The following is a 19,694-nucleotide window of genomic DNA, read 5'->3' on the forward strand; positions in this document are numbered from 1 at the left end:
AGATCTCTGTGTTTCCTAACCTCCAGATGGCACTCACTCCACACCAAGAAATCCACCAAAACAACACTAAGCTATAGAAAGGCAGTGTTACATGATTCCTTTTTAATTTCAAGGGACATTAAATATTTCCAGATTCTCGACTGTTTACCGTGTGTGAATCCAGACAATCCATCTCCCAAAAGAGTTCCCACTAACTGGGGGGTATCTTACCCTGAAGATGTGGGCCACCAAACAGAGGCTAGAGAAGCGACGATGGCATCTGGACTACAGGAAGATATGGCTTATGAGGAAAGATTAAAAAGACTGTTAAAGTTTAACCTGAAGAAGAAAAATAAGTTTGCAAGGAGGACAGCAATCTTTAGACAAATACATAGCTCTGGAATGAGAAAAGGAATCATTTGTACTTCATGTGAGTGGCAGACAATAGTAAACAGGCTTAAATTACAGCAAGGAAGGATCATGTTAACTTTTTAGGAATAGTGGTAAGGCTGATACAGCACTGGAATAGATTCCCTGAGTGATCTCCAACTCTGAAGGTTAAACACACACATCCATCAAGAATGGCATATTTAATAGGGCTTGCCTTCTGTTGTATAAATTGAAAGATAATCTGAAAACCGTCTCACCGATTCTCTCATCTACACCAGAGTTGCTGGGATCAGAACACACGTTGCAAACATGTAAACTTTTCAAAATAATCCAACAATAATTTTTAAAAAACCTATTTCAATTACACCAGGTTTAAATAGATTGAACCTCTAAAATACAGATTAATCACCTATTTGATAGAACATATATTTATAATTCTTCTAACTACTCACATAGAAAAGGCTTTTCACAAAGCCTAGATGTGCCTCTTTTAATCACACACATCTGAGATGGATTAGTGCCCCCCCCCGACAGCCACTTAACCCATCTCAGCCAGCACATTCATGTCATTATGTCATATGTACGAATGGTGATAGCTAATTTTCTTTCAACAATTTCAGGAAACCTCCACTAATGAACTGTAGTCCTGATCATGTCCTTAATCAGATAATGCACCCGTTGGGATGCCAGGCGGTTCCTGCAGTGGGTACTTGCAGTGATTACATCTATACAGTACAGTAAGACCCTCACACACTCCCGCACTCCTCCTCAGCTGTACTTCGTTGCACAGGTCACTTCAGTCCAACAGCTCACACCAGGAAAGCCTGTAGGTATGCCTGAAATGGAATCAAAACATGCAAGAATTTTTGGCTTAATCATCGAAGTCTGCAACCTTGGAAAATGTGGCTCTGCCTTGTTGCAAGATCACAGCAACCCACAACTGTACTGCCTCGTCTGATGGGGAATTAAGTTAATACCTTGACTTTCTGTTTAAGCCCATTGAAATGCCTCTAAACAGTAGTGGGCAACAACGGGATAGGAGTAGCTCTGTTGACCCCAAAACCCCAATTCACTGCTATTCCCTGTTGAAATCAGTAGCGACTCTTAAGCACACGACATCTGAATGACTGCCTCCCAGGAGAAAGTGGCTGTTTAGAGAGCAAAGACTTCCCATGTGGAACAGATCTAACAATCCATGGGATATGGGAACAGTGAGTAGAGCTGGATACCTTGTTTTGTTCAATTATTACACCTTCTTTGGAAATGCAAATTATTTTATGCTACTGCAGTTAGTCCTACTCTGGTACCCATCTTAATGGTTCTGAAGTTAGTTTGGATCTCCCTCCACATACAGCAACCTCCAGAAAAGGCCTTTCGGGAGTATCTGAGGTCCTAATCAAAACTTCCCATCTGTGGGTAGAAGGCAGCAAACAGATATTTTCTAGATGACATTTTCATCGCAAGTTTAGCAATAATTTTTCTGTTACCATAATTGACTTTGCCAACTAATCCTTATTTACGTAAGAGAGTCTCTCAGAAAGACTAGATGAAATAAAATCAGCATTGAAATCTGTAAATAATCAGAGGAAATTCCATTTATTAAAGAGATTGCGTAGATACTAAATTGTGGTGTAAGCTTCTTGTAAGGAGTGCTTACGATGTACCCCTTGTGCTTCAGTTTTATAAGCTTTTTTTTCCCTTTTGCTGCCAGATCTCAAACAGGAAATTATACATGTTTAGACAATTAATTTTCTGTATTTCTTTCAGTTAAAGAGCACAAATGAGTGGCTATATTAATTTAATTCTACAGTTGGATACACTGCTTTCTCTAGTGGACTTTTGAAGACTGTTAATACGAATTGTAACTTGGTGCATAGATGTTTCCAGTGCCTCCAAATTTTGTGTGTTCCCATTTTGAGTTCTGCTGCTAACAAAAAACTGTGAAAAAAATATTTTTTAACAAAACATAAAATACGTAAGTTCATATAAATCTGTATTTCTCATACTTCTAGAACAGTCTTTGTATATAGTTCCCAGGCAGCATCTTAACAATAAAGTTTTGTTTTATAAGATCAGTCATGACTGCAAATGCAATTTTGTTTCTTAGAAACTGTGTATAAAACTGTTTCTTGACCTTTAAATTATTCTAAAGTAAACAAAATAACTAAGTGTGTTCTCTAACAAAGAAGGTCTCACCATGCTGTGAAAATTACTGCATAAACAGTAAGATTCCTACAATAGGGAAGGGAGAGGATAATTATGTATGAACATTAGGTGGACGATACTGCCAGCCCAGGCATCAGACGTTCGGTCATTCACATTGTTTGCTTTCTATGAAGTACACTCTATAGAACAAAATTTCTGAACTGAAGTTTATCTTAAAGCAGAGAAGTTTTCTGAAGTGGGATATTTTTTGATTTGTTGGTTTTAGAAATTAACAATAATTTGTTAAGGCCTCAAGCTTCTTTGCCTAAATCCTGCCCAGACAGAAACCGGTAAAACCTTTCCTAAAGCAGGATGTTTCTCCTAAAAACTCTACTGGCTACCCTGAATCCATGTCAGGTATGCTTTGTCCTCTTCAGAAAACTTCACATTTGTTGGGATGAATCCCTTGAAACACAGATGCTTCTCCAAGAAACTCAGAAGTTCTGCCAAAGGCTGAAGAGGTCCTTGCACAGTTCTGTCAATCACAGCCCTGCCCACAGCCCTCTTCTGTCAGAGGGCACAGATGCCATAGACAGACTTCAGCTTGTAACCTTCTCAAAGCCTCTCTCAGAAGCTCTATGTACCCACAAAACCACCAGTACTTAGAAATGGAATTTCCAACAGTACTTAGAAATGGAATTTCCAAGTACCTGGGGTTACAGCCTCACCTCAGCACAAGGCCTTTATGCCAGGTTGACGGAGCAAAACTGCCACCAATGTCTCGTAACTTTCTCTTAACCCAGAGAATGACAAGAGGAAACTCTCAGTTGGCATATACTGATTAATAAATTGCATTAAGAAATAATCTGCAAATATGTAGGCACAACAGCTATAAAAATTATGAGATTTGGTTTCACTCTATGACTTTGACCTGATCACTTCAAACTCTGTGTCAATTTTCCCCGTTTACTAATGACCAATTACCATCATCGGATATATTTTATATAATCTGCAAATTAACAAATGTGACTCTTATTTCAATTACAGGTATTGCTGTGAAAAACACTAAACCAATGATGTAGCATAGAACCACCTGCAAATATTGCAATCCTTACTAGCAGTTATGAGATTCTCTCTCTTAAAAGCCAAATAGACTGAAAACACAGAAGTTGATGTAAACTCTTGTATAGCAGAACTTAAGAGAGTGCTGACAAATTGTATTACCATAGGGCTCCTCAGTTTCTTGTCGCTGAAAAACATAGAAGCCACAGGGTGAAACCAGCACGTGGCAGTGTTTCAGATCTGGTGAGCCAAGTATACTGAAAAACATAGAAGCCACAGGGTTCTATGCCACAGGGAAACCAGCACACGGCAGTGTTTCAGATCTGGTGAGCCAAGTATCTTCTTTGCTGGAACAAGCATGATGATGCTGAAGCTGCTCCTCAGTGCTGGCAGACCCATCTGCATGCTCTGGGAGAATCATAGGACCTCTAGCTGGAACGCAGGAGGCATCACACACCAGGACCATTGGAAGGGCTGCCATAATGTACTCACACTTTCAACTCTCACTAGAACCTCTTATTTGAGTCATTCAGATGTAACCATGGATCTAGAACGTCAATTCCACACCCAAACGCTACAGCTTAACCCCCTCTCTGGGCTACAAGCTCAGTGTAGATTATCTACATAAAAGGGACAATTCCAAATTTAATATAGAAATCAGCTTAAGGAGTCCCAGTACAAACCAGTTAGAGAAGGCAAGTCTGTTTTTCTTTCTCCCAGTGCTTTGGCTTTGTTAGGTTTTGGGTCAGGTTTTTAAGGCTGTGTTTGGTATTCCAGACTCTTTCAGTACTACTTTTTAACTAACCATATTATTTCAGACAACATGCCATTACCCAGAATGGCCCTCAGTTAACTGAATAAGCCATTTCACAGAGCAAACACTGAGTCAACAGGGTTTGGTGTTTTGGGTTTTTTTTTTGCTTACAGTACTTTCATTCAATTTGTGATGTTTCTGCTCAGCCTAACATCAAGTAAACCTTATATAAATACAGCCATGTTTTCAGTCTGCCACAAATATATATAACATAGTGCAAGCAAAACCAATGAACTACGTGCAACCTCCAATGTTTTTTTATCCTTCTATCACGCACACTTGTACAACACAACCTCAAACATGAAGTACACAGGGACCCACTGTACTTATTTAGTACGAGGAGGTTCTTTAAATCAGAGTTGAAACACTATCACTCTGTCACAGAGGAGTCTATCAGCCCAGACATAACCTCCCTCCTCATGGTGAGGTCCTGTGACAACTCCGTGTCAGTCAATAGCAAAACTCCCAGTCCTTGGGCACCAGAAAATTGTTCGGTAAATCCAACCAGATAGGAAGAGTAGCTGGAATCACAGTCTTCTTTTTTTTTTTCTAAATCTTGATCATTTCTACCTTGTTTTTACCATCATGTCTCCAGTGGCAGAATGGGGCCTCAAATATCCAGCTTCTGTAAGGAATAAAATATGTGAAATCACAGTTATGTTGGCCTCTGGAGGCTTCTAGGCCAATTCCCTGCTGAAACCAAGGCCAACGTTTATATTTCGTCAGGCCACTCAGGACATGGTCCCGCTGAGTTGTGAAAATCTCCAAAGATGGAGATGTCACTCGGCTAACCACTATCCTCTGAGCCCAGCTGCTCAGTTTTCCACCAGCCTTGTGGTCCTCCTACCCAGCCTGTATCTCCCCACTTTCACTACGGGGATACTAAGTGAGACCACGTCAAAGGCTTTGCCTCAAAGTAAATGACATCTACTACTCTTCCCTCACCCACCAAGCCAGCTCTCTCAGAGAAAGCAATCAGGCTGATTAAGGCACAACATTTGCCCCTGGTAAATCCAAACTGGCTGTTCCCAATCACCACCCTGTCTTTCACACACCTGGAAACAGCCAGAGGAGGCCATTATGGATGATTTGCTCCATAATTTTCCTGGAAACTAAGGTTGGGTTGACCATCCTGTCATGCTCTGGATCTTCCTTCCTGCAAGAAGGCACGACATTTGCCTTTTTCCAGTCATCTGTAAATCTCCTCTGATAACCACAACCTGCCAAAGATGAAAAACAGTGGCCTTGAAATAATGTCGACCAGCTCCTTCAGCACTCTCAGCTGCATCCCATCTGGTCCCACGGAGCAGTTTTTGTCCAGTTTGCTTCTGCAGTTCCCAGCTCTGTCTTCCTTCATCGCGGTTAGTACTTCATTCCATCTGACCATGCTCCTCAGCTCAGAGGACCCACGAGGCCTGTGAGCAAACCCCACTAGTTAAAACTGAGACAAAAAAAGGCACTGAGCACCACAGCTTTTTCTATAGTGTTCTACCTTGTCAAAGGGACATTGTCCTTCATCTTTCTTTTGTTGCTAAAGTAATTACAGACACTTTTCTTGGTGGTGTTCACATCCTTTGCCAATTTCAACTCCAACTGAGGTTGGGTCTCCCAGTTCGATCCCCCCACGCCTGGGCAATCCTTTTGTGTCGCCCGTGAATCCCAAAAAAGCCCCATTCTGCTCTCCTGAAGCACACAATCTTTATTCTGCTGATTGCCTTCCTTATTTTTCTTGGGATCTTAACTCTAAGGTCCTGGAGTCACTGCTCCCAAGGTTGCCCTTGACTTCTCCATTGCCTACTACTTCCTCCCTATTTATGAGTAACAAATCCAGCATCTAGGTCAAAAAAGGGAGTTTTGATGCCCCACAAAAATTGGCTGGACTGCTTTTACCCCACTGCATAGCTCCTCCAGGTGTCAGATCAATTTTACATTCCCAGAGAAGCCTGAGCCTACAATTGTGAGCTCCCTTGTCGTTATTTAAGGCTTCATCTGTTTCCTCTTCCTGATCAGGCAGTTCATAGCAGGTGCCCCCACAATGTTCCCCGTGCTGATCTCCCCACCCATCCCAGCCCCTCAGATCTCAGCTGGCACTTTGCTCACTCCAAAGCAGAGGAAAGCTCCAAGCAAAGAGATGCTTGTTTGTGTGGAACACAACTTCCACCCATTTCCCTGCCTGCCTCTCCAGAAGAGCTTGTATCCTTCCATCACAGCACTCATTATGAGCTGTGCCACCCCATCCCTGAGATCCCAAAGAGGTCCCAGCTCTGCTACTGTGCTGCCACATCTAATTCCTCCCTCTTCTTCCCCAGGCTGTGTGTGTTCTCAGTGTCACACCTCCTTCTCAGGGCAAGCTGGAGACCCTTTGGCAGCCTGCTGTCCCTGCCCAACTCTGACCACCCCCAGCCTTCCTCCCCACATCTCCCAGGGGGGTGTCTCCACCCCCACAGATTCCCCAGTTGTGGAAATTCCTTTATTTTAACCTGGAGCTTAAAACACCATCTATAAACTGAACTATTCTCTGTTAGCATGGTAGTCTGTGGAAATAACAGGCAAGAGAGCACCCTGCATTCCTTGCAAAACCACAAAATTCAAGGCATTATTTTGCTTAAAAACTCAGCTATGATAAGCCAACACCATTATTGGAAAAAAATTTCCGGTTTGACCTTTGGTTATTACAGGAAGATTACTTTGCTTCTCTCTTTTTTTTTAATGGGAATCAACATTTGCATTCCTATTTGAGGTGCAGCAGCATTAAACCACTGCCCATCTGCTGCGGAACAGGCAATCTGCACTGTAAATTCTAATGTAACGAATTTATTCACCGAGCTGTAATTTAACGTGGTTCTCCATTCTGCTGCAACTTGCCAACTAAAAGACTCTGAAATTTGATATAAAACTAAATAATTTAAACAACAGAAGAGGAATAATTTCTTAATGCTCTTTGTAGATTTTTTTTTTTTTTTGGTCAGAACCTTGCACAGGGCTGCCCAGCACCGTGACGTCTGTTCCTTCCCTAAGCTGTCACTTAAGTCAGAGTGGCCAGTAAACAGAGCTAGAGCAATATCATCACACAGACGGGCCAGGGGAAGGAGAGTTCAGTCACTCTGTTTCACTGACTGCTGGCAAAGCGAGTGCATTTGTCAAAAAGCTGAAATGCTGACCAAAGACAAACGTTTCATATCTTATTTAAATATAAAAACGGTTGAACAAAAAAATATGCTCATGGACCTGCTTAAGAGTTTGAAGTCAGTTCGGCTTCTTGATTATTCTAGCAGGATACTAGATGTTGGTATTTTTACAGCATTTTGTTGGATCACCATCTACAACGTAATGCAGATACACAACTTCTACCTTAAATATTTCTTTTACTCTCAAGATTATCTGAAATGACAGATACATCTATATCTCAGACCTAATTTTAAACCAGATAACCTCACCTTGTGTGAGGGGTTACTCAACTTATTTTCAAGTACATAATACTCCCACAAGGCTGAGAACTCAGTTTATCAAGAAAATCTTCAAACACTTAAAATTTTAAGGTAGCTTCAAATTTTATTTTCTTCTTTTAGAGCTTACTGTCTTTGAAAAGCTTGATTCATTTGAATTGTATTAACAGAAACATAATTTTAAAAATAAACTTCTGTATCGGGGGTCATTTTTTTCAATCATAATTTTGAGATTTTACATATTCCTACATACGTGCTTCCTTTTTTTTAGTGACTGAATTACACAGAGGAAAACACTTCATAAATTAAGCATTAGTAGAATTGTTTTAAAATATCACTAAAGGTATGTGAAATGAATGCAATAAACCTGTTTGTCAAATCATAATATCAAAAAACAGAAAACAATGTAAGAAACACAAAAGAGCTGAAACTAAACCTTGTTAAGAACTGTTAGTCATACAGAAATACAACTTTCATTAAAATGAAGACATTTTATGCCTGCAAATAACCCCTAATGTTAAAGCAATCATGCTGTACATAAAAATCTGAATTAATGGTATAGATTTGACACTCTGAGTAGTCCCAGCCATATGCAGGCATGGAAGAGCCAAGATATTTGATCAGTACAAATGCATATTTCTTGGATAATTGCTCTTATTTAGCTCTGACAAGATGGCAAGTACAAAAGCTTTAAAAACTGTGCTTTACTATTTTTGTGTGTAAGCACGTATGGTGGGTAGGTGTATGTTCCGGAGAAGTTACTCCATCTCCACATAATCTGACAAATCCAATATTCAGGAACTTTTAAATTTTACTGAACTTTCTGCACAACCAACAGTGCCGCTGTCAAAACTACACCGTCCCTACTGCAGGAGCTGGCACCAGCACGATCCAGACAGCGTCACCTCAGAAACAAGCAAGTTGAAGCAAAGCGGAGACTCCACTTTGGGGGAGAAAACCGAAATCCAGCCAACAGCTCCAAACCCAGACTCCATCCACACTACTCCTAGGCGAACACGGCCTGGGTGTAACCTTTTACACCACCAATATCTGATCATTAATGGTGTGGGGGCTTTTTTAAGATAAAAAAGCATCGTTTCAGGGCCAAATCTCTCAATTTGGAGCTTAGCGTTTGAGACGAAGGTATGTTAGCAGTGGGCAGGCCTCAACCAGAGCCGACCCGGGACAGGCGGCTGCCCCTCGGCCCTGCTCCTCACAGCAGCCCGGGGACTGAGGGGTGCCCGGCCCGGCCCGCAGGCGGCTGACAAGAAGCACTCCCCCCCTCCCAAGGAAGCGGCACCGGCCTCCCCGGGGTTGCCAAATGGCGCTCAGGCCCGGCGAGGCCCAGGGCTGATGGGGAGAGGCGCACACCCGCTGCCGGGCCCGGCGCTCCGCAACCCACAGGCCGGGCGGCCTCCACGCCCCACGCCCCGGGCAGGGCGGGCGCCACGAGGAGCGCTCCGTGACGGCTGTGGCCCGGGGCCGGGCTGCCCGCCCCACCTCACCACGACGCACCGCCGGTTCCCTATTCCGGGCTGCCGCGGGTGGGCAGCGCAGCGCGGCGGGATGGCGTCCACGCTGCTGGCCCTGGCTCACTGGAGCACCTGGGCGGTGTGCGCCGTGATCAAGCTGCCGCAGCTGGCGGCGGTGCTGGCGGCCGGCTCGGCGCGGGGGGTCAGCGTGGGCAGCCTCCTCCTGGAGCTGGCCGGGTAAGGCGGCGGCGATGGGGACAGCAGGGGGGCGGGCGGCATACTGGGGCTCAACATGGCGGCCCCCCCTCTCCTCCGCCTCCCTTCCCGCCGGGGGCGGCGCGCGGAGCCGTTGGGGTGGGGCGGCAGCGCCTCGCCTCAGCGGGGTTCCCTCAGGGGGGCTGCCCTCAGCGGCCGCAATTTATAACTAAGCTCCTTCCTTCGCAGCTCTGATCGCGCCTGAGAATGCGTTTGAGTGGCTGTTGGAAGGGGGCGGCGAGCAGTCCTTGCTCTCTTTCGGTTTTAAAACCGCTCCTTTTTTTATAACTGAGGGATGGCGTCTCCTCAGCCTGCTGACTCTTCGCCTGTCGGGTGCAGTTGCCACGTCCTGCCTTCCTTGGGTGTGCAAACTCTTTGGAGCAGAAACTGCTTGTTGTAAAATATTTCCGTGCTGCCGGTTAAAGGGAAACTCGGGTTTTTTAACTTGCCCAAAATCAAGCCCGGGCCACCCATGTAGCTGGAGACAACACCTACTGTTGGGTTTCAGCCATGTATTTACGGTATTAAATGGTCTGTGAGCCCTGTTCTGCAGGTAATTGTACCAGTTAGACAGGCTTCTGTCACCCAAATAATTAAAACATAATCATTCTTCAAGAAAATTACAAACCATGTCAAACGCCAAAGATTTGTCAGTCTGTAATAAGCTTAGACGGGCTAGACTCATTAAATCTTACTTAAAGAGGATTGCATGGAATGGGAAATAGGGAAACTGAGCACGTACGTGTAAATGTGGGTACAGGCGTGTGGGAGAAAATGCCATGAAGAGCCTTGTGTTTGCCAAACTGAGGATGGAGGTGGCCAAAACAGCCAGCCGGATGGCTACTAGCTCTCTGCACCAAGCTGAAAAAGGGCCTTTTATTCAGAAAGATCACCTCACAAAAATGGCACATTGTTTCTGAACATGCCTGTGCCTCGTCTTCTGTTGGGACACAGCTGGTGACCCAGCTGTGGTGCTGCATCCCTACATAGAACTATGCCCTAAGACACCTTTTCTGTTCTCTCTGCAGCCTTGGTGTTTCTGTCTAACCCCATGGATTTGCATGAAAGTTGAAGAAAGTAAAGAAAACGTGATAAAAGTTCAATTCCTTGTAGTTACTGTACTGTGGAATAGCAGGAAGAAGACATGCCATTGCTTGGTGCACTTAGGAGCAGGCTCTGAGTCTGACCGGTACAGTTACACTGGGCAATCTTGTAACAGTGTAGTTGAGGCAGCTTAGGAAATGTTTTCTACTCCCGTAAAACTTGCTTAATGTACAGATTGAATGACAAACATAAGTAAAGGAGTCAGAGTTATCCCAGAGTACCAAGGGAATTGTGAAGAGAAGGTAGCTTCTAGGTCTGGAAGCCTTTATAAGCCATTATTTATGCCTTTTGCACTGTGACAATGAAGACCTTGGCAAGAAGTATGGGCAGCTCTCTGCATCTTAATCTGTTTGAGGGTAACAAAAGTCATCAGGCTTGCACTTTGTCTTCATATTTGTTTGATCAGTTTGGAGCCTTTTGGCACAAGCAAAACTGTAAAAAAGAGGTTTTGAAGGGGCTGTCCTGTCCCTTCGTGCAGTCATGCTGTTTTGTGTTTTTCTGTTCAGATTCCTTGTGTTTCTGAGGTACCAGATTTATTATGATTACCCTCTGCAGACATACCTGGAATATCCCATCATCATTGCACAAGGTAATTATTTTAAGCCATATTTTGGAAATAAAGCAGGGCTCATTCAGCACTCCAAGGCTTTTAGATACAGTACTCCACTGCGATGACATGTATCCATTGACCAGTTCTAGCAGGGGTCTGGGGGAAGAGGGAATGAACATCTCACATATAACTGAATTCCTAGACATTTTATGAACGTAGATGGTCAGATAGTGGAGAAAGATCTAATACACACAGAGTGGAGTCACAGTGTAAGCTCCTTTCTCCAGTGACTCCACATGGGAGAAAAACCTTATCAATGCTCCAGATTTTGAGAAAAGTTTCATTTGGAGCTTGCAGTGTTTTGGACATCAATCAAATTTGAGAGACAAACCTGTAAGATACCAGTTTCCGTAGACATGGTGCCCCGTAGAACTGCTTCGTTCTGTCTAGAATTGCATGTAGGCTCTTCCCTTCGTCTGACGAGCGATCTTTTATTTATTTCAGATGTCATTCTTCTTTTGTTTATTCTGCGTTACAGTGGAAACATGAAACAAGCTTTGTTCTATGCAGTCACGTATCCTTTAAAATCTGGAAATTTTGGTTTATGTAGCTTGTTTGGTAGTTCTTTGCATAGCAACTACGTCATCGCTTGTTTTGTGCTACCGTTGTAAGTAATTTTCAGCCACTCCTCAACACGCATTCCACATTCACACACTGATTTCTGGGATCACAGTAAAATCTCTACAAGAAGTAAGCTTTATATGTAGCTGTGCTTGAGAAGGCCCACAATACTCCACTGATAAGGAGTAAGACCAGCTCTTAATTTACACCCTTGCTAGAGGTGCAGCTAATAAGGAGTAAGACCAGCTCTTAATTTACACCCTTGCTAGAGGTGCAGGGTGGAAATGATGAATCTTTTTTCTTTTATTCCTAGCCATACAGATTGTACTTGCTGTGATGAACACAGCAGTGTATTGTGCTTTGGAGCAGCCCTTGAGAAACTCCAGGCACTGTTCAGCTAAAGACAGTGTGAAAAACAGAAGCACTTAGTGTTTCAACCAGTGCTTAATATGTTTTATCTAGATTGCATAGTCTGTTGTGAAGTTTCAATAAGATTATTTCCAAATGGTTAAAAAGATCTCATTCCCTAGGGAGTTTCGAGAGCTTTGGTGTCCTCGAATTTTCAGTGCTATGAAACTTAACATAATTGCAAGGTTTTGGGGAGTCTGGTACATGCTGACACTGCGGAAGTGGATAATAGACCTGGCCATGGTAAATGCTCGCCTGATTATTTAAAATTAGGTCCACATATTAAATAACTTTTCTTTCTGGACATCTTTATCAGTGAAATCTCTCCTTATATTTGTCCTCGGAAGAATTAATCATTTGAATTAGCTTTCAGAACAAGCCCAGTTTTCAAATACAGCTGTTTCACTTCTGTGAGTAGCTGGAAGATACAGCACTGTCAATACAGACTCTATGAGGAGGGGTGGGGGGGAAGAGAAAAGTATGTTCTGAGGTAAAGTTCTTAATTGTGTTACCTTAACTAAAAGTAGCAATAGTTTAAGATGTTGAAAAAAGATTGCCTCTTTAGTCCTAATGTCACAATCCCTATTAATAAACCTACAGCATCAGAGGGAAAAAAAGAGGAGCGCATCAGTCAAAGCATTTGAAATAGGGAATTTTAAATATTTCAGAAGATCATTTTTCCCTTTAGTCCTAGAATTCTGCAAGGAAAATATCGTCTCATAGTGCCCTATGAAGGTTAAAGATGGTCTTTGCCCTTTTCATCAGAAGAGAGAAAATTTAATTAAGATGGAGATGCTAATGCAAAAGGTGGTACAAATGGGCATAAAAGCTTCTAAGCCCAATACCGACCCTTACTTGCAAGGGAAATTCGGGCATGCCAGAGAGACCCCTGCAGAGGTCCTCTCTACCCGCTGCCTTTGCAAAATCCCCCTTAAAAGCATGACAGAGTGAATAGTCCATTCCCTTCATTATTTTTTCCCACCAATTGGACTCATTTTCCACACATTCCTGTCAGTTTTCTCATTCTTTTATGGTTTTGTTTGCCAGACATGATGGTAACAGATGGTCTGAATCAACCTTGCTGTTTAGACTAGATCAGTCTCATTTTAGCTGACTCTCATAAACAGTTTTATGTAGCAGGTTCAGAGACTTTTTTTATTTCTTTGCCTCTTATTGTATTTGCCTCCATCAAGCATTTGCCAACAGCAGCAGCAGTTGTTGTGCTCTTTGAGCTTCTTTCTGGGCAGTACCTCAGAAATCGGTCCCTTCCTTTTGGCAACTTCAGTTTTTGCTTCACGGTTCCATAGTAAGAAGCTGAAATGCTTAAGTTGCCAAATATCTAATTATTTTTTAAATTCTAAAATTTTAAATTCATTTTAAATTCTAAATGAAAAGGCTAGTCCTGATTTTCAGTAACAACCATAAGCGAAACGCTTGGATAATACAATGGCAGAGGTTCTTTCTCTTTTTTTTACCTGCTTTTCAGAATCTGTGCACGTTCATCAGTGCAGCCAGTAAGCTGGCTCAGCTGAGGTGTCTTTGGCAGACAAAAGATTCTGGACAAGTGAGCGCCCTGACCTGGAGTATGTCTGCATACACCTGTGCAAGTAAGCAATGGGCAACTTGGGGCGAAGCATTTTTTAATGCCAGATCTTCTAATGCCTCTTTCACTAGGTCTTGACTCAATCAGAGTAGGTAAAAATCTTGGCTAATGAATGTAGTTCCCCTTAGTGCCGACTTCTGAGATTCAGATATCACATAGTCTCTTGAAATCCAGTTTTATCACTGATACCAGCTCAGTCACAATGTCACTTTGACTTAGAAAACATACAAATATGGTCAAGTTGAAATAACTGCAAGAGTAAAATCAGTGATCCAGCTTGAAAAGGTGCTAAACTTTGAGTCAGACAGGCAACACGAATTCTGAAATGGCATCTACAAATAAACACACACACAATGCTAAATACCTTTGACTATGAGCACCTGTAAATACATTTCTCAACAGAGGAGAATTTAAGAACATACCAAAACCAGTGATTTGTGCAGTTGATCTGTTAATTACCTAGTGGTCTGCATGAACAGTTCTACAGCTGTTTGTCAGAAATGCCTTTGTTGTATTCACAAAACTTATTTAAAATATTCTTACTATAAAACATAGTGATGCTGGATCTATTTCCCCATGAGACAAATGGTTTTAAGTCAATTAATTAGGAGTTGTGGTATGTTTGCTGAACAGCGGCAGTAAACTTTGTAAATGGTTTTAGTCTGCTGTAAGTGTGAAATAATTTAATGTTTAGATTTGTTGTGGGAAGGAAAGCTGAATTCCTCATATTTGCAGAAGCCTAAAAGCACGTGTGTGAACATTGACAATGGTTCAGTCACACTGACTGGATTGTGGGTGTAGCTCAGAATTAACTGCTGAAGGGGGGAGCTGAACAGAAAGAGAGCAGTAAAATCTGGCCACATCCAATCTACCAAGGCAGGTAGATGTAAAAATTATAATTATATCAGGGATCTCCTCATTAAAAATACCTTTAATACAGTATCACTCAGCTTTGAGAGCTTGATCTCTGAAGCGAAAAGAGTGAAGAGTGGATGCAGTACAAGTGGGAATGTCTGTACAATGTATATTTTCATGCAAGATTATCCTCTGTTGAAAAAAATAGATAATAATTTTTGAAGGTATGTGTTGTATCTAGTCCACTGATCAGAATTCATTCCATTTACAGCAAGAATATTTACAACTGTAATGACTACAAATGATTTTGCAGGTAAGTAAAGTATGGAATTGCTCGTCTTTCCAAGGCAACAGCTGCCGTGGCAGTTTCTAGCTGGTTTGTAAAAAGTTATCTGGTCTCAGAAGAACAAATCATGAACCTGGTGGTTTAGCCCAGCGAGGGAAGGAGTTACTGCTCAGTAGCACATTAGTGCTAATTTGACAAATTAGTCAAATACCTGAAGGAGAAACAAAACAACAACTCCCCTTGCTTATACATATCAACAGCCATTATTTTTTTCAAAAGGCAAAACCACTACAAGATTAACTTATTTATGAAAATAGCAGAATAAAGCTTTAAACTTTAGTATTTAAATACATCAATAAATATATTTAATAAAATACAACTTAATAAATCTATAATAATTGAGTGATAGCTTTTCAAATAATGAAGTGCTTCATTTTCTTATTGTGGGGTTTGTGCATTAAAAAATTCTTCTATAAAGCTATTTAAAATTCAGCTTTGTATATAAATAGTTTTAGGCCCAACATTCAGAAAGTTTATAGCAGGTTGAAACTGAAAGGGTAGGCTGAGAAGAAACCAGAACATGGCTTAAAATGTGTAATTTGCAGCTGATTTTATTATAAAGAAAATTTATTGAACAGCTTCTTAGGATCCTGACAAAACTGAGCGAGCTATGGAGTGCAGCAGATTTTTCAGTAAAGGGTTCAAAAGTGAGACTCGGTGGCTGTATGAACAGGAACAAAATCACATTGTACTTTATTTGGTGGTTCCTTGTTCTAGTTCAAAACTGGTATTTCATCAGAAACACCATATGAATGGATTTTTTTTTTTAAGCAGCACAATAAGGCTGTAGTTTTACAAGCAGTTCAAGTGGCTCTTTCACTGGAAAAGGAAGTCCCCTTTTCAATCACTCATTTTCGCCCCTGTCCTTGCTGCTTTCTCTTGCCAGAGCAGGAGTTTGGGGGGCTACACAGTTAAAGCATAATTGGCATAATACACATGTAGAAATTAGTCCGGGTCAGTTGTCGAGTCCATTTCATCCCCAGCTACACACCTACACTGATTAGAAGCGAGAGAAGTGTATTGAGGGGAAGGAAGAAGGGAGAAGACCATCATGAAAGGAGAAAGTTGGCGTCCAGCTTAATTAATCTCAAATTAAAGTCCAGCTAAAGCTGCTCTTTAAAACAGAGCACAACACCCTTGGTAACAGGGAGGAGATGGCAGCAAACATCGGTGCTGGCTGCTCTGATGGAAAATGTTTCCAGTTGACTTCTAACACCGAACGCTTTGGCGTGTTCTTGGTTTCATACACACATGTAAAACTGTCAAATATCACATACTTTTTCTGAAACAAAGTTTTACATACATTTCTGCAAATATTCCGTTTACCACATGGATGTTAGAGATACTTCAAATTGTGGTCTCACGGGTAGAGATGCTTTGCTTTTTTTGGTTTAAAAAAATTCTGACAGTTAATGAAGGTACTGAAAATCTGCTTTTTTCTCAGTTGTCAGATTTCCTCTCATTAAAATCTGACAGATAAAAGCATTTCCTCTCTCCCTGAAATGAAAAGATGAGAGTAGAGAGTAATCCCTTTATTATATCACGTGTCCCCAACTATAAGAGACACGTGAGCTGCGGCTCCGAGTTTAATTTTAGTGCTAAATGCTCTTATCTGCCATATTTACTTTGAGAATTTCTGGGTTCCTGAACACAGTAATTTAAAGCCAATTGACTGCAAAGAGCTGCAGAATGGGAACCCGCCTGTTTGGGCACCAGTGAAGGTTTACAAAACGTGTCTTCAGAAAACGGCAGCAGTTGATTTTTTTTTATTTTATTTATGCTCACAAGATTATTTTTTTCCCTTTTAGTTCTCATCCGCTTCATAACCATGCTCATTCTCAATCTTTGGGTCACAGCCACAATCCTGTACTACAGGAAAACTAAAAAGATGGATTAGAAGACACTCGTCAGCCCATAAGATAGGCACCACCGAAAAACCCTGATGCAGTGACGCTTCAATAACAGAAGGAAGGTTGGGGAAGCTCTCTCTCTCTCTCTCAGGCTAGTGTTTATCCCTAGGCACACTCAGCACAGTCATGCTTATTTTCCCTTAGAAATAATTCCGATAAGATACTTAATTTAAGCAGCATATTTTTATTGGTCATTTAAGACAAGTTTCACTGATACCAGATTTTCTCTGGCTTTTCTTTTTACTAAATGAACAAGGTATTTCGTATTTAGATGTTTATATATTCTCATATCACTTCAGTACTTTCCAGTTACACGTAAGCAATTTTCTTCAATCACACAAGAGCAGTTTTGCACCAAGACATCAACTCCTCTTTCTGCATCTGCTGTGAGTTTGACAAACTACAACAGGGATTTGTCATCTTCTTGCAAGCAAGTCAATTAGTTCAACATTAACTTAGTTCGACATTAACTATCTGTATTTTAGAATGAAGAGAATCCAAGTCAAGGCCAAATCCAAAATAAGGTTCTAAATGTGTTGGGATGGTAGCGCTTCCACACAACACCTAAAGAGTACAATCGATACGGGCCACCCGTGGGCACTTCCCTCCGCACGCCCGGCTTTTATAAAAGTTAAGAGCAAAAACTCAACCGTGAATAATTCTTCCTCAACCTGAGCGCCCGTGCACTGAACATGCTGCTCTGGGGACAGCAGAGACTAGAACATGGAGAAATTAATGAAACTTGGACCAACAGAGTTAAAAACTGCGTTGAAGCAGAAGTTCCTGAACTGATACCCCGAGACCCCAGTGAATCCATACCCAGAGGGACCCACTTACAGCTCCAGCTCCATGTCTCCCAGCAGACTTGGCTGGTGGCTCTCAGTTCCTGGGGACACTGCCCTGTGCTTCATCAGATTCCAGCCTGTCTGTGCTAGGCGTGCTGAAGAATGTAAAGAATTTTTACATCTTTTTTTTTACTTTGGTGATTCTTATCAGTTTGTAGTAGGCATATTAAAAAAGGGAAAAGGATACTAAGAACTACTAACAGGGGATTTTGCTTTTGGAAGTGAAGCCTTTCCAACCAAAAATCACAGAAGTCATCACGTAGCTTGTCTTCATACCTCATTATGTTCTTCAAAATGAAATGATTCGCTGTTTCAAGAGTTCTTACAGTATTACCACATTTTAAACCAACACACCCTTGATCCTGACACCCTTGAGAACTATGGGAAGACCACATGGACTAGATCTGAGGCAGGTTTTCCTTGCAAGACACCAAATGACTGGGCTCTTGTGGAAGAGCAGGCTCTGGAAAAGCAGATGTTTCCTCCAGCGCACGCTCAGCGGTCAGACGGGGACCTCCCCCCTCAGAGAACGGCTGCTCTGTAAACCCTCATTTTAGAGCAGGAAGAGCTATGTCTGTGGACACAGGATTTTGTGTATCTCACATTCTTGAGAGCAAGTTCAAAGATGAGGATTTTTTTACCACTCCAACTGAAATGTACAAATGTTTCTGCGTTGGTCGAGAGAGTAACTGCAGACATGCTGTTGCTGATGTTACTAGAGCTGTGTAAAGTATCTGAAGTGGTCTAACTGGTGGCAGGTGATATATTTTCCAGGTCATTTTAATAAATGCTATTCTTCATGATTGACTAATGTCATTCTTACCTTTAATTTTCATTACATTTCATTTTTTGTTCTGTTTCCACATATGGAGACAAAATGAAATACTCGTTACAGGTCATTAATGGGCAGCTTTCACCTTACCATTTGAAGCATCAGGCTGTATAATAACCTGTAAAATGCTAAAGAGCTCCAGCATCTTAAATGAAAAAAACACACTTACTTCTTATCTCAATTTCAATTAAAGCCTCTTCTTGATAGAAAAAAATTGATAGAGTCCAAACCATGTCTGTTACTGACATCTTTCACACTCCTGAGTGATGTAGCAAAATAATGACGGTTTCAGGATCACATTGGTTTTTTTCATCATAAAATGCTGAAAATATATGTAAGAAATGTTCTTTACAGGTGACTTAACATAAAATAAATAATCTTAGAAAGCTGTGGAAAAAAAAAGACCGAGAAAAAGAAATAAAACCGGATAATTCACAAGCTTAAGGTAAAGCAATTTCATGGACTCGGAAAGCTGGACTGCAAGTTCTCCTTCAAGCTGCAGGAGACAGGGAACAAATCAGTAGCAGTAAATAGTTTATACACCTTCTTTTTTTCCCCCAGAGAAGAATTTATTTCACTTTTCTAAGGCAGAAGCATGGTCAAGTCCTGGGCAAGCTCCATAGAAGCACAGACCCTGTGGTTTTGCAGTAGGTAACCCATAATCTTCTCCACAGCTGGATTAAAGGCAGTGGCTCTGGCCGGGCTGGATGGAGAAGATAAATCCTGTTAAACGTGTGACTGGGCTGCACCGGGGCGAGCTGCTGGCTGCGGAACACAGAGAGGACCGAAGACAGGCCGGGACAGCACCTTGGGTTTGTTGCCGTGTGTGTATGAGCCAGTAAAAAGCTTTTCTTCACAAGGCTGGAAGTGAGAAGCCTCCGTTCACAGATCCTCCAGAAGTGCAGAATCCCAGCAGAATCCCATACAAGCTACGAGCTGCAGGTGGCCAAAGCTCAGTTGAACAGTGTGAAAGAGAAAATGTCTATCACGTCACACACTGTGTCCCCCAAAATAGGGATGAGATTCCAGAGACAGCAGGTTGCGGGTCTGGAAGTGA

At 41.9% G+C, this 19,694-nt stretch overlaps 1 protein-coding gene and 1 long non-coding RNA gene across 2 annotated transcripts; one reads left to right on the top strand and one right to left on the bottom strand.

The window, feature by feature from the left end:
- Positions 1-3,880: 3,880 nt before the first annotated feature.
- Positions 3,881-9,586, bottom strand: LOC106896664. The gene is made up of 3 exons (XR_001413661.1): positions 9,337-9,586; positions 5,446-5,610; positions 3,881-5,015 (listed from the first exon to the last, which is right to left on the bottom strand). It is a non-coding gene; the product is annotated as an uncharacterized LOC106896664 (long non-coding RNA).
- On the top strand, positions 8,698-18,608 carry PQLC3 (PQ loop repeat containing 3). The gene is made up of 7 exons (XM_014956780.1): positions 8,698-9,545; positions 11,174-11,256; positions 11,722-11,791; positions 12,432-12,489; positions 13,733-13,853; positions 14,976-15,017; positions 16,859-18,608. The coding sequence occupies exons 1-7, from the start codon at positions 9,190-9,192 to the stop codon at positions 16,945-16,947; spliced, it is 819 nt and encodes a 272-aa protein (XP_014812266.1). The 5' UTR covers positions 8,698-9,189; the 3' UTR covers positions 16,948-18,608.
- Positions 18,609-19,694: the final 1,086 nt, after the last annotated feature.

The sequence above is a fragment of the Calidris pugnax genome, unplaced genomic scaffold, assembly GCF_001431845.1.
Source record: "Calidris pugnax isolate Ruff unplaced genomic scaffold, ASM143184v1 scaffold171, whole genome shotgun sequence".
Taxonomy (NCBI): domain Eukaryota; kingdom Metazoa; phylum Chordata; class Aves; order Charadriiformes; family Scolopacidae; genus Calidris; species Calidris pugnax.